Source organism: Fusarium pseudograminearum, chromosome 1, assembly GCF_000303195.2.
Source record: "Fusarium pseudograminearum CS3096 chromosome 1, whole genome shotgun sequence".
NCBI lineage: Eukaryota > Fungi > Ascomycota > Sordariomycetes > Hypocreales > Nectriaceae > Fusarium > Fusarium pseudograminearum.
In genome coordinates, this window is record NC_031951.1 from 6,226,553 (window position 1) to 6,240,220 (window position 13,668).

Below are 13,668 nucleotides of genomic sequence, written 5' to 3' on the forward strand. Positions count from 1 at the left end.
GTCCAAAATCTCCTGATTACGTATAGGTGAATGGGTGATAAATACCCGAGCTTATAGCTACTTGTTCCGATAACCGCTGGCCCGAGACGGTTGTCCGAACTCTAATCAGAACACCAACAAACGGTGTTATATTCTACCGGGTGGCATATGCAACAAACTTCCCATTGTAATCACATCTGCTAGATAAGATCAAGATGTCAAATAAGTGGTGTGAACTAATGTAAATATTCCAATTCGCCAATATCACAAACCATTGACTAATAAGTAAGATACAGCCAAGCAACAAGAACAAAACCAAGGCATCTATACCACGTAATAGTACACCCTTCCACAGCCGATTACATCGAATAGCATGTCTGTGTCGATGGCCAATTAACCACCTAAATGACCTTCATAGTCCCCAGCTCCAGCCACATTGGCGACCGAGACTGCTGCTATCGCTTCCTTATTCATATCATTTGTGCCAATCACTAGTATGAGGCGCAAACCGTTGGAGAAGCATCAAGTCGTAGGGTGGTACCACTCGAAAGATGTCTATTCCTCGCACCCACCAGGCGCCGTAACTTTGAACCCAGATATTCCCCATGCTTCATTATCCTCAAGACAATCTTATTTTGTTGACCCTCAGTTTAAACGTTTATGCTTCGTAGCTCTTGATCTGACCATCACTGCTGGGTGGGGGGACTGCTGATGCACCAGGAGCAGCCTGGAAGCTTAATCGATCACCGTCATTCATGGCATCCTGAGCAAGTCGCATGCCCTGTTCGCCCCCAACAGCTGCCGCGTTTTTTAGACCCTCCTGGACCTCTCGGACTCTTCGTCGGAACGTCAATCGATCCAAGAAGAGTTCCTGTCTGGCCCGTTCAAGCTCTCGTCGCTCTGCACGGAGAACCTCCTCCATCTCGTCAAAGTACTTGAGCTTGAGTTCTAGCTTTTGCAGTGTTACGTTCGAGGCTGCAGAGACCAAGCGTGTCATTTCACGCTCCTCATGTGATGCAAATCCTGCCGCCCGAGCGCCTATCGAAGCCAGGGGAATGGAAGCCAGTGCATTGGTCTTCGTCGTTGTGGTTGTCGTGGTGGTTGTCGTGGTGGTTTCTTGTCGAAGGTCGATGTCCATGGAGTCGCTCTTGGCCTTGCTGTCGCCGTTGGACTGAGACTCATCATCAGCCTTGTCACCATCCAGCTGCTTACGAAGCTTGCGCTTGAGCTCATCGGCGGACTTGTTGGCGGCGGCCGCCGTGCTGGCAGGGTCTGCTAGGCTAGCAAGGAAACCAACAACAGACATAACCGGGTTATCGACTTGGCTGAAGGGAAGCTGTCCTTGTTGTGGGCCGAGCATGGACAAGCCAGTAGGTGCGTTGATAGGAGCTTCGGAATCCAGATACTTCTCTTCAATATCCAGTTGCAGGAATTGAAGCACGCACTCTTCTCGAGTACGCGTACCAACGTGCTCAGCAATCTCACCCCAGTCATCATCAAATCGTTCGAGACCCTCAAGAAGTCGAAGAATCTCGGCATCTGTCCAGGGCGCGTCGCGATCAAGAGTTGATGTGTAAGTCGGGTTTTCCATCTTTACATACATGCTGCTGTTGTGGTTTGCAGGCAGACGGCCTTCGGTGAAGCAGTTGGGACAGAGATCGTACTTGGCCTTTGGGTTGGCATCGGTGTGGTTACTGTGGTAGTATATACGAGTGCAGTCATTGCCGCACTGGTGACAATGCACCTTGGCAATAGGGGCCTTGATGGCATCCTCGGCACCAGGAACGCCGTTGGTGGTTGGGGTTTCGCCGTTTGTCTTGCCCTCGGTTTTGCTGATGAGAGAGCTTTTGGCATTGGCCTCGTAGATGTTTCGTCCAATTTCGAGATTCTGCTCTGCTTTGGCCGGAGTGGCCGCAGCAGCCTTTTGGTCAGTGTCTTGGCTCTTCTTGCCCTCCAGAACTACAGGGTCAGCTGAAGGCTGCCACGCCTGGAGACCTCGAGGGGTGTCGCAAATGATCTTGAAGTGGCCAGTAAAAGGCGGCCCAACATGCGAGGGGCGCTGGTCGGCGTCGACCTGTACAGTGTTAATAAGTGCAAACAATGTTAAAACAAGCAACTTACCTGATAGTTGATCAAGCCCCATTGTTCCAAAAAGGCGTGAACACGCATGATGGCACAGACATCACCAGCCAAGTTTCTTCGGCAGGCTGTGACTGTCAAGTACTCAACGGGGTTGAGACGATATGTGTTGATCATGAAGTCACGGTAGTCCTTGTAGACAGCTGGCGTTTTGCTTCGGTTTCGGTTGTTGAAGAATTCAGCCATGGCCTTGCGTTCGATTTCGTGAATGGCGTTCATATCGAACCAGGTGCTGTAGCTCGGTAGGACAATCGCGTGGGTTTGCGTCATGAGATGTTCACGAGCAGCGGACTCGACCACCTCCTTCGTCTTGGTTTCTTGACCGTCGGTACCAGCAGCGCCATCTTCCTTGGGCTTGGTTTCATCAGACGGCGCATCGTTCATTTCTTCATCGCCGCGAGCTAAAGGTATCAGCAAAGCGAGCACAAATTCTCAAAAAAGGTTCAATTACCAGGCGCAGGAGTTGTGCTGTCCTGCTTAATGGTTGCATCAAGACCTAGCCCCTCGGACATCTGGATATCTATATCCCATGAGCATTTTGTTTAAATCAAAAGATAATTCACATTCCGCACATACCTTCATTATCACCAGCGCCCGAGTCGGCTTGCAGAGGAGGCTGGGCGAGAATTGGGTTACTGTTGGGCGATGCGCCGTTGCCTGGCGATCCATAGGTCGCACTGTCATCCATCTTGATGATGGCCGCGGGCGATGGTTTACAGAAAGCGACAAGTCAATCAGAGGCGCGCGACGGAGACAATGCGCGACTGAGTGGAAGGAGTTATCGCGGTTTCAACGGATGATTGTTCGGATGTCGTCGTAGATTCAATGCCGCTAGCGTCGTGATGTTGATGGAGTCTGGCGATGAAATGGGTCGCGTCTTGGAGAAATTTTGGCGCGAACTGACTGGCTTCAGCTTCGTGACCATCTCGACGCGCAGGTCCAGGGGGAAGGTGTAGCATCACGTGATGTAGTATTAGCTAATCAAATTGGCTGGTCCTGGTGTGCATACAAAGCTCAGATATCACATTCGTTGATTGGGAGCTATTAAAAGACTGATAGTAACTACTTTGATACAGAAACCAATTCGAATAAGATCTATCAGTCTTCAGGTTTCATTCACCATTGCTAAAAAGTAAATATAAGAACAAAAACCGACGGCGCATCACAATCACTAGCCAAGGAATACATGCAGGCCCAAACATGGAGACATGCAATATGGGAGAGAGAATAAGAAGATCCAAGATTGGAACATTAATTTATTGCAAACATTTGCAGGAAAATAAACGATGCTCCCCTTGCTCAGGTAGCAGTCGAAGCAATAGAGTACAAGTCTAAGCCGTCATGTGATGCAACTTGAGCCGGTTCGGCACTCGAATCCACATGCCGCCAGTTCCCGGTCAATGACCGATGGCGGCGTTGAATTACTCGGCCACGACCTCGGCCCGCTAACAACCGTCGCCGACTTCACCTGGGCTACATCATCCTCCTACTCCTCGAGCGGACTGTTGGTTCGTCAACCTACAAATCAATCACGACTCCACGATGCTCCCGAACGCGAAGCGAGTTTTGGCAAAGCAGGCCACTGGCCTCATGGCGCGCGCGCACGCCTACAGCTTGGGCGCACAACGGCAGCGTTTGGTATCAACCTTGGCAGTTCTTGAGCAAAAGGATGGTGTGCTCAACCACAGCTCTCTAAGCGCCTTTGCGGCTGCGAAGAAGCTGGGTGGAACAGTACACGGCTTCATCGCAGGTACTGGTGTCAAGTCTGTCGCTCAAGAAATTGCCAAGGCTGAGGGCGTTGAAAAGATTATCGCTGTCGAAAATGCTGCATACGAAAAGGTCCGTTCTGGATTGATTGGCCTCGATAACATCAACTCAATACTAACTTCCAACAAAGGGTTTGCCCGAGACTTTTGCCCCTCTTTTGGTTGAGAACATCAAGAAGGGCGGTTATACACATGTTATTGCCGGTCACACTGCGTTCGGCAAGAATGTCATGCCTCGAGTTGCTGCACTCCTCGATTCCCAGCAGATCTCCGATATCACAGCTATTGAGAGCGAGAATGTTTTCGTCCGACCGATCTATGCTGGAAACGCAATCGCCACAGTTGAGTCATCAGACTCTGTTAAGATTGTTACAATTCGAGGAACTGCCTTTGCTTCTGTTCCACTTGAAGGAGGCTCTGCTGCCGTTGAGGATGGCGTTGATTCTAAGCCAGAGTCACCTACCGAGTGGGTGTCAGAGGACCTAGCCAAGTCCGACCGCCCTGATCTCTCCACGGCTTCCCGAGTTGTGTCGGGTGGCCGTGGTCTCAAGTCCAAGGAGGACTTTGACAAGATCATGCTGCCTCTTGCTGACGCCCTCGGTGCCGCCGTTGGTGCGTCGCGCGCTGCCGTTGACAGTGGATATGCCGACAACAGTCTACAGGTGGGTCAAACAGGCAAGGTGATTGCTCCTGAGCTATACATGGCCGTAGGTATTTCGGGCGCTATCCAACATCTTGCGGGTATGAAGGACAGCAAGGTCATCGCCGCCATTAACAAGGACGCCGATGCCCCCATTTTCCAAGTTGCCGATGTCGGTCTGGTTGGTGATTTGTTTGAAAAGGTGCCAGAGCTCACTGAGAAGGTCAAGAGCTCATAGGTGTCTATAATGTACATAGTATAGAGTACAAAACGATGTAATATACAAACAGTTAAAGATTCCTCTATGCGTTAGTCAAGGACCGCTAGCATGTCCTCTGTTCTTGTGAACTTTTCTCTCTCTTTCCCGATCTTTTGCCCACGCTCTCGCTCTGCGCGGTCAATCTTTCGCCAATCATCCCACCCAACAGCTCGACATGTCGTTGGCCCGGCGTCCTGTCGTAAGCCCTCCCATCCAGTCACGTTACCATTGCCCGAGGTGTTGAGGAATTGACCTCCTGAGAGCCAGTCATGAACGATCGCATCACCTGTCGTAAATGCATCTTGCATCGTGGATGCAATAACTCCAGTGGGACCATTCTTAACCCAGCCGGCGCAGTAGACTCCGGGGACCTTTTCGTTGTGAGCGCCGCCTGCATGCGCATCTGAAACCATCCTTGTCACTCTACCAAGGCCATCGTTGTCGACAATTCCTCGCCGGTCATCAAATTGGATACCAATCTCAGAAAATCCAGGCAGGGCGATTGACTTGTATCCCACGGAGCGGAAAACAACATCAGATGGCAATAGTGCAGTCTCCCCTGTGGCTTTGACTGATGACTTCGGGTCAAAGGGCGATGCGAGTTCTGTAATGTCGAACTCGGTACTTGCAACTTTGGACGGATCGTTCTGGTTCCCGAGGAAATGTTTCGGTGAAAGGCAGCTATCAAGAGACCATGTTTTAGAAGCAGCGTCATGAGGGGTTGGTGAACCCTTGACCAGCACTTCCATCAGTCTCTTTGAGGCACGTGGTAAAGTCTTGATATTCTCGGGAATCAAAGACCGATTCAGGGGCAAGAACGCAACTTCTTTGAGATTCATCAGTTCTCGCACTTCCTTGATGGTGAATGAAGCCTAAGTAATTATTATCAATATCGTACACGGGCCTATTGGCGATGAAAGACCATACCTGCATTGGCCCCCTTCTCCCAACGACATGAACTCTCTTGATCCGGCTTTTAGACAGGGCTTCCAGTGCCTTTTCCGTAATGTCCGTTTTCTTCAGCACATCAACGTCTTCTAAGAGCATTCTTGCGACGTCGAGCGCAACATTTCCTTGGCCGATAACAACGGCTTCTTCAGCTTGCGTTAAATCGATATTAAGACCAGAACATCCAGGTAGACCATTGTACCAGCCCACGACCTCTCGTGCTGAGTGAATATTGCTGAGGGTTGACTCGCCAGGGATTCCCAGCTTTTTGTCCTCAGAAGCGCCATATGCGAAAAGAACAGCATCATAGTGTCTCATCAAGTTTTGAAGCTCTATCGTGCAGTGCTCGGAAGAATGGCCAGGAAGACCAATAGATACATTTCCGACAAACGAGAAGTTGGGCTGTGATGCAATCTCATCGAACTTGTCCTGACAATTCTGCGTGGTGGTGTAAGTCACTTGGAGGCGTATGGTATATCATTTTCTATAGGGTAACCACCAACCTTGACCTCAGGATGATCGGGAGCAACACCGTGACGAACTAAACCGAATGGCACTGGAAGACTCTCATACATGTCTACTTTCACTCCCGGCACTTTCCCCATCACTCGATAGGCGGTATAGAATCCGGCCGGACCAGAGCCTACTACAGCCATCCGAAATGGTGCATCCGGAGATCTCGGATTGAATCGAGCCGTTGACGAGGAGAATTGTCGCCGGGAAGAGACCAGCCGGAATGAGTAGCGGAGCGCTTCAAGGCGACCCGAGCGTCGCACTATTGAGGGAACCATTTCCAATGAGGATGTGACGAGATAGAGGCAGAGATACCATGTAAGAGACAAACCAATGAGTGACTGAGAAGTGACTCTTAAACTCGGAGTTGGTAAGTTAGTACTAAACAGACACTAAAACACTGAGAAGACTGGGTCTGCCTATCGCAGCTGAACAGACATTGGCCGTTACAGGGCTTGGCCTCTGAAGCGCCAGGATGCAGTGGCCCTGTTGCTGTGTCAACACGGCCCGCCCCCAGCATTCCTGAATGTACACATTTCGTCAGAGACACTGGACCCGATAAAGGTGCCCAGGCCTGGATGCAAGCGACGATATTGGGTGATTACTCTCGTTCTAGTTCTCAGACATAGACTAGACCCTCCCTCCTTCTCAGCTGTAAATATCTCGGGTAACAATCGCATTCTTTTTTTGACGACTCGTCTATCGCAGTCCACTCTGCGAAACCCTGCCTTTCCTTCATTCCAACAACCAAACGAGCAATTGGATCGTCATTCTCATTCATTTCACTTCAATTTGCTTTTGCTTTTGCTTTCGCGCAACCCTCAGCGCAACGCGCTGCGACAATTCGCACAAATGCCTCCGTCGCAAGCGCCTTTTCTTTACAGCGCAGTCCACAGCGACTCGCGCTTCCCAGAGCCCAAGTTTGATCCCAAAGCTGTTACGAGAGCAAGCTGGACACCTCCCTCGCCGCGAAAGAAGCAGAATGGACCTCTTGTCTCATTCAACACGCATCCTGAGTAAGTGCAGGCGCAATGCCGAAGAAATGGCGACCAATGCTGACCTTTTATCTCTCAGTATGCATGAGGTTCTCACCTACAGAACCAATGAATATGCTTCTATGAGTCCACGCAGCAAGAGCTTCATCAAGTGGCTTCGACATGGACAGCTCGGACTGCGTGTCCTGCAACTTGTTGCAGCTCTTGGTCTGCTCGCTTTGATGATTCTCATCGACAAGGTGCCTACGTTGGAGGGCTGGGTCATGAGGATTACGGTAAGACCTTTCCATCTGTCGCTTGGCATAACTAACATGTACAAACAGCCCGGTGTTGTGGCGGCGCACTGCATCTATGGCATCTACCATCTTTCTCGCGATGCTGCAGGACGCTCCCCTGCCTCTTCTGCGTCTTATCAACTCTTTAGCGGTGTCACTGACATTGGTGTTGCGCCTCTCTACGCCTTTGGAGCCATGACAGTGCGTACCAAGAGTGAAGTATGGATTACTCGACTCTCGGACCAAGCTCTGATGGACACCTTCAAGCCTGTCCTCTTCTACACTTTTGTCTCGGCAGGTGGCCTTCATCTCATCAGCTTGGCCATTGCAGGCTGGCTGGGCTTTATGTTCCGCAAGATCAGCCTGATGCCTCCGGACATGAATCCTCTTGAGAGTCATTTGACCGCTCGACCCAAGCACAAGAGAAACAAGTCGTCCGTCATGACCGCCAGCACTTTTGACAGTGACCACCGTCTTTCATCGCCTCGCAGCGCACGCCGAGAATCTCTTGTTCCACAAGAAGGCATTCACGAGGGCATTGAAGCACCACGTGTAATTCCATTCAGCCACACCCGCAATGGATCTAGTACAACAGTCGGTACCAGAGACTCTCGAAGCAGATACCCACCGAGCCCCCAGCAGCAAAGACCTCCCACGACTCCTCGCCGTGAGCGTCGCGATTCTGCCACATCAAGGACCACGCGCACTTCAGCTACCCGTTCGGTCTACTACGATGCGTACAGTGAGATCCCACTTGATGAGCAGTCCACATCTCGTCCATCAAGCAGCTACAACAAATACAACCAGCCTCGCCCAGCCAAGTTCACGGAGACTTGGAAGCCTACTGACTCGCTCATCTCCCGAACAAACCAGCGTAATCGAGAAATGGAAGCAGCCAAGACGAGTGCAGCTAACCGCCAGAACAAGTCGTATGAAGCCTTGACTCAACGGTACATTCACGATGACTCTGATTCCGAATATGGTGACGAGAACAACCCGCATTATGACCTGGGTGTTGATGGAGAAGACCTTCGACCTCATCCTCTTCGTCTGAACCCCCCATCCGAGAAACGAGAACGTGCCTCCCCTCCTCGAAGCAAGACGCCCTACTTCCCTTTCAAGGATTCCTTGACGGACATCAGCTCCAACGCAAGACGCGTGAGCGCGAGCAGGGATATTGCCGATGAGAAGCCAGCTTTCACCCCCCAAAACCGACAAAGCTCCATTCAACCCGAGTCTGCCTTCTATGCCAGGTCATACGGTGAACTCACGACAGGAAACTCTCCTGTCATGGTTGGTTCCGACAGCCGCAAGGTTTCGACAGGCAATGATTACAACCAACACGCTTCGCCAGCATACGGGCGTCGTAATGTCAGTGGAAAGATGGCGGAGGAGGGAAGGGCGGCGGGAAACAAGTTCTCATTTCTTGATGGACGCAATCCGCTCGCAGAGAGAAGATGAGAGTTTTTGAGTTTTCATGTTTTCATGTTTGGGAATGCATTGTTGAATGTGTAATTGTTGAACGATCTTGATGGGATAGGGTATACCAATTGGGAGGAACGGCGTGATTAAGGATCTTATGTAGTTTAGGTAATTCCGATGTTTTGATAATACAAAAGTCTCTAATTGTACGCAACCAGTCTATCTTGTGCTATTATTTACCGTCCATGTATGCCTTCCAGGAGACCGAAGAGCTCTGCAGGCCGTCGTCCCCCCATCCCTTCGAATCCCACGAGTCTAGTCGACACAAATGTCTCATTGTAGGACGGCCGTGAGGGCAATTCCAAGGCTTGTCCAACTCTGCCATGTGTCGTACCAACGTCTCCATCTGTCCGTGTGTTAAAGCCTTACCAATCATTACACTACTCCGGCATGCTCTTGACGCAAACATCTTCCTGACCTTGGATGGGCGAGGGATGTGTTTCGACTCTGACGATTCTTCACCAAGCAATGCTATGAGCTCCTCAAAGTCTGCGAGCGAGAAGGTGACCTCGCGGCTCATGGGAAGTGCCAGCACTTCGCAACGTGAGCCCACGGGTTCATCTCCACTCATGTCAACATGTACTTTGAACCCGTTGGCTTCGATTGCCGGTATGTTTTGTAGAATGATCTCTTCCTCGAGAGCTGTCAACTCGAGCCTCTTCGGGTGAACTAGTCGCTGAGACTGTACTGTTTGAACCTCCTGTAATCTCTCAAAGTTGTACTTCTCGTCCGTTGCATGCTGGTCAATGATAAACAGCTCATCGTTGTCAGCGGCCTCGAGCTCTTCGCCCGATCTCATACTCGCTGGACGGCTTGCAATGATAAAGCCCATATTAAACTGGCCCGCTATTCTCATTCTCAAAAAGTCTTTGCGAGCTATGGCGAGAGACAGCTTATCTTCCGCATTGGCAGCAGCAAGATCTGTTACCTCATCCTCACCAGCCTGGATGTCTCTATCCGAGGGAAGACCATCTGCCCATAAGCTCAACTCTGATTTTATGAGGCTCTCGCTCGTCTGCAAGGTCTGGAGGAGCTGAGCGGTAGATTCCTTCTTTCGTACACTAGACTTGGAAGCCCGAACCCTGTTCTCCATCAGGGTAGTCTCGCCTGGTGTTGGGGAAGGAGAACTGTCCGATGAAACATCTTGTGTCATTGGTTCTTCCGTTGCCTGATCGTCAGGTCGTGGCACAGTTACTTCGGAGTCAATGTTTTTATCCTTTTCTGCATCGCTGACAGAAATGTCACTGCCTGATTCTTCGCCATCGGATTCAGAGGCTATCGGGTCATCAGGCACCTCGGCGCCCGGTTCCTTGAAGGGTGACTTCTCCGTGTTTGCCGTTCTACGCCCAGCGGCAAATCTTTGCGTCAAGCTACTCGCGAAAGAAGGCTTTGGATCGTCAACCTCCATATCGTCGTCAGTGGCGAGACCTGATTGTCCGTCTTCGTCGTCAGTAGAATTTGCAACCTTTTCTACTATTTCATCTCCTATGATGACAGTCGTCTCTGGTATAGTCGTGGCTCGAGACGTTTTACTCGGACTAGTATGTGTAATCTCGGGTTGCCCTCGTCTCAAAGGTGTCGTGGCAGGAATCTGGGGTTCTCTCTCAGCCAAAATAGAAGGAATAATTGGTACAGCAGAAGAACTATCTTTAATGACAGAATTCGCTTTGAGTTGTTTGTTGAAATCTCGGACAGGTAGTGACTTTTTAACATTATTTTCATCGGGTTCCGATGATGGCGAGGGACTCCTGACAAATAGGCTCGGCTCCCCTCGTACAGCAGAAGGGGTTGCATCTTCTGCATCCGACACTTTGTAGCCTCGGTTTTCTGTTCGCTTGGTTGACCCCCTCTCAACCCAGCCACTTATCAGATTTTGACTGCTGGCGTTTATTTCCAACGATCTTGAACTGCCAACTCTTCTTGCAGCACCAGAAATTATCCTTGACGGCGGCGTGTCTTCATTGCTGGCCTCGCCATCCGATCCTCGATTGGAATGGGAATTATCAGGGGCCTTTTTAGGAGTGACATGTAGGGGTTTGAAAGGTGTATTGGCACTTGGTGTCGTCTCAGTGCGACTCTTAAATGGCATTAGTTGAGATGTAGGGACTTGGTAGTCTTGCGAATCGAATAGATCCGTGAGTGCAGTACGCAGATTATCGAGCAGTTGGTTTTGGTCATGTAACAATATACTTCTTTTGTCAGGACTGACATTGACATCGTACATGTGTGTATCGAGCTGAATATCAGCTAGAATGAAAGGAGTTTGTGTATTGTTGTAAGATTTATACACTTCGTTGAAAGCTTTTGCAAACTGGGGTAAGCCACAAGGCCTGCCGTTCACGAAGAACATTTGGCGATCTGGGGTTTGGCGCCCATCTCCATGAGAAGGTCGGGAAACATGACCCACAACACGGACTTCTTTGGATGTAGAATCTTTGTCAGATTCAACTCGTAGAGCTGGACTGACAGTAGAAGGTTGCATCTCGAGACATAATTCGAGCGGTACCAGGACCGTCATGGTTTTTGCCCCAAAGATATTGATGATGTTTTCCCTCGTTGTAGGGTTACCCTTGGTTGAGAACATCTGTATTCTCTTTCCCTTTGAGGGTTGCTGAGAAACAGAGAACTTCATTTTGGTTTGAATGCAAGCATACTGGCCAAGGAGAGCGATTACCTTGTTCCATTCTCGTTTGATGTTACGTTCAAGCTCACGACGTCGTACAGGTAAGTTGTGAAACAGGCGTTCAACAGAGACGGTGGTGCCTTTTGAGGCTGCAACAATAGCTGTCCCGCTTAGCTTCCCAGATGGCTCGAAGCTGAGCTTGCTCCCCTTAGGAGCCTCGCCTTGCTGACAAGTCGTGATGCTAACAGTGGACAGAGCACATAAAGAAGCAAGAGCTTCACCGCGGAATCCAAACGTCTCCAATGTGGCTATATCGGAGTATGATGAGAGCTTTGACGTGTGGTGCTTGAGAGCCACAGAAGGGTAGTTGTCAGGGGCAATACCAGATCCATTGTCAGCGACCTCGATGAGATCAAGTCCTTGATTCTTGAAGCGAACATCTGAATAAGAAATATTTAGTATAGTTCGATAGTAGTTTCCGGTGGTTGATCGAGTCAAGTCTTTGCATGCCTACCTATGCTCGTCGCGCCAGAATCAACGCTATTCTCAACCAGTTCTTTAACAACAGAGCAAAGATCAACGATGACTTGCCCGGACTGTATTTGATGAACCTGTCCAAGTTAGTTGTGGGATGCGATCAGGGTTTGATGGGAAGACTTACTGTGCGTCCATCAATCTGCTTTATAGTAGCCATACTTGTCGATTCACTTTTGGGACCGTGAATCAGTTACAGCACTGTGATTGAGAGCATCGAGACGTTGAAGACGTAGTAATCCCAATATCATCTGAAAGTCGACGGGCGATAAGAGACGGATGCCTGCATTAGTTCCTGTAGGTTCGTAGTCGATTCATAAATAGGTAGCGATCTGCCATATGCAGTGTGTACTTTTATTTGCTGTTCAATGTAAGTTGCTATCCATGCTGCGCTGCACGCTGGGAAGCTACTGCCGTAATACAAGGGTTGGGGGTGGACCAGAGCTACTAAGGTACTAGGTAGATATGCACCTACAAAAGCTGGAAGGTTAGAATTTACAAACTGAGGTGATGCAGTTATTGAATATGCGTTTAGCGGTTTTAGAAGGAACTCTCATGCTGGACATGGAATCAACTGCCTGCACCTACCAGGTACCTAGGTGAGTGAGTACCTTGAACATGGAAATAAATTAGTAGTACTCTCTAAACTATAATTGTTAATATCACTGAAATTGTCATGAGATTCATGGGCCTCAATAACGAGTTTCATATATATTACTTGGCAGAATATAAGTACCTAGGTATCCATGAATGCCGTCTTTATCTCGTCATTTCTAGAGGTTGAAGGGAAAGGGCTGTCAGATAGAATTCGACCAACAAATGAGATGAAAGTAAAGCCGACCTATGAAAGCTGTTGCTTGTACAGCGTGCGTGCATCGGAACGAACTTCATGGGCGGATCGCTGTTCAGCCCGAGCCTGCAGATCAAGGTCGACACAGTGGACCAAAGCCCGATACTTCTACTTCTGCGATCTGCTGAGCAATCGTCTGAAACTCTCTTGACCATGCATATGCATGCCTTGACCATCAAAGTCCGAGAGTCAACCGTTGATGGATCAATGTCTCACGAAAACATCGGACGTTATGTGGACTTGACCACTAATACTGCTGCACCTACTTTAACTACCTCCATAATAGCACACACTGACTTCACCAAGAGATCAGCGTCGATTGTTGGTCATATATCCGATACACAAAGCATATCAAGAGTTTTAGCTTTCGTTTCCAAGCTGTCGTCAGGCCAAGACGGAAGACACGCTTGAGGAGGCGCTACTCGTGCCCTAACAGGGAGCTAAGAAGGGAGAGGCGTGCGTTGACAACACAAGGCTGCTACGGTATTGTAAGCCAGAACGCGTGAGCTGTCATGTATCTCAGTAAGGTGACGCGGCTGGGTCTTGGATATGGCTAAACGCAGATCAATAAATTGGTGGCTGCTAAAATCTGCAGCACATGGCGTTGCACTAGAGACACCGTATGTATTATCGATGAGGTTGTTTGTTGTAGGAGGTACTTTTCT

The 13,668-nt window shown here is 49.6% G+C and overlaps 5 protein-coding genes across 5 annotated transcripts; 2 read left to right on the forward strand and 3 right to left on the reverse strand.

Moving 5' to 3' along the window:
• Window positions 1-637: 637 nt before the first annotated feature.
• FPSE_09143 (uncharacterized protein) lies at window positions 638-2,806 on the reverse strand (the record flags this gene model as incomplete). The annotated part of the gene is made up of 4 exons (XM_009262260.1): window positions 638-2,053; window positions 2,101-2,519; window positions 2,570-2,638; window positions 2,695-2,806. 4 exons carry the CDS (start codon window positions 2,804-2,806, stop codon window positions 638-640), a joined length of 2,016 nt encoding a protein of 671 aa, XP_009260535.1.
• An 854-nt stretch (window positions 2,807-3,660) lies between these two features.
• FPSE_09144 (uncharacterized protein) lies at window positions 3,661-4,762 on the forward strand (the record flags this gene model as incomplete). The annotated part of the gene is made up of 2 exons (XM_009262261.1): window positions 3,661-3,957; window positions 4,016-4,762. The coding sequence occupies 2 exons, from the start codon at window positions 3,661-3,663 to the stop codon at window positions 4,760-4,762; spliced, it is 1,044 nt and encodes a 347-aa protein (XP_009260536.1).
• A 71-nt stretch (window positions 4,763-4,833) lies between these two features.
• Window positions 4,834-6,306, reverse strand: FPSE_09145 (uncharacterized protein; the record flags this gene model as incomplete). The annotated part of the gene is made up of 3 exons (XM_009262262.1): window positions 4,834-5,655; window positions 5,711-6,169; window positions 6,235-6,306. 3 exons carry the CDS (start codon window positions 6,304-6,306, stop codon window positions 4,834-4,836), a joined length of 1,353 nt encoding a protein of 450 aa, XP_009260537.1.
• Window positions 6,307-7,096: 790 nt separating this feature from the next.
• FPSE_09146 (uncharacterized protein) lies at window positions 7,097-8,975 on the forward strand (the record flags this gene model as incomplete). The annotated part of the gene is made up of 3 exons (XM_009262263.1): window positions 7,097-7,260; window positions 7,319-7,514; window positions 7,563-8,975. The coding sequence occupies 3 exons, from the start codon at window positions 7,097-7,099 to the stop codon at window positions 8,973-8,975; spliced, it is 1,773 nt and encodes a 590-aa protein (XP_009260538.1).
• Window positions 8,976-9,168: 193 nt separating this feature from the next.
• On the reverse strand, window positions 9,169-12,313 carry FPSE_09147 (uncharacterized protein; the record flags this gene model as incomplete). The annotated part of the gene is made up of 3 exons (XM_009262264.1): window positions 9,169-12,059; window positions 12,134-12,230; window positions 12,281-12,313. 3 exons carry the CDS (start codon window positions 12,311-12,313, stop codon window positions 9,169-9,171), a joined length of 3,021 nt encoding a protein of 1,006 aa, XP_009260539.1.
• Window positions 12,314-13,668: the final 1,355 nt, after the last annotated feature.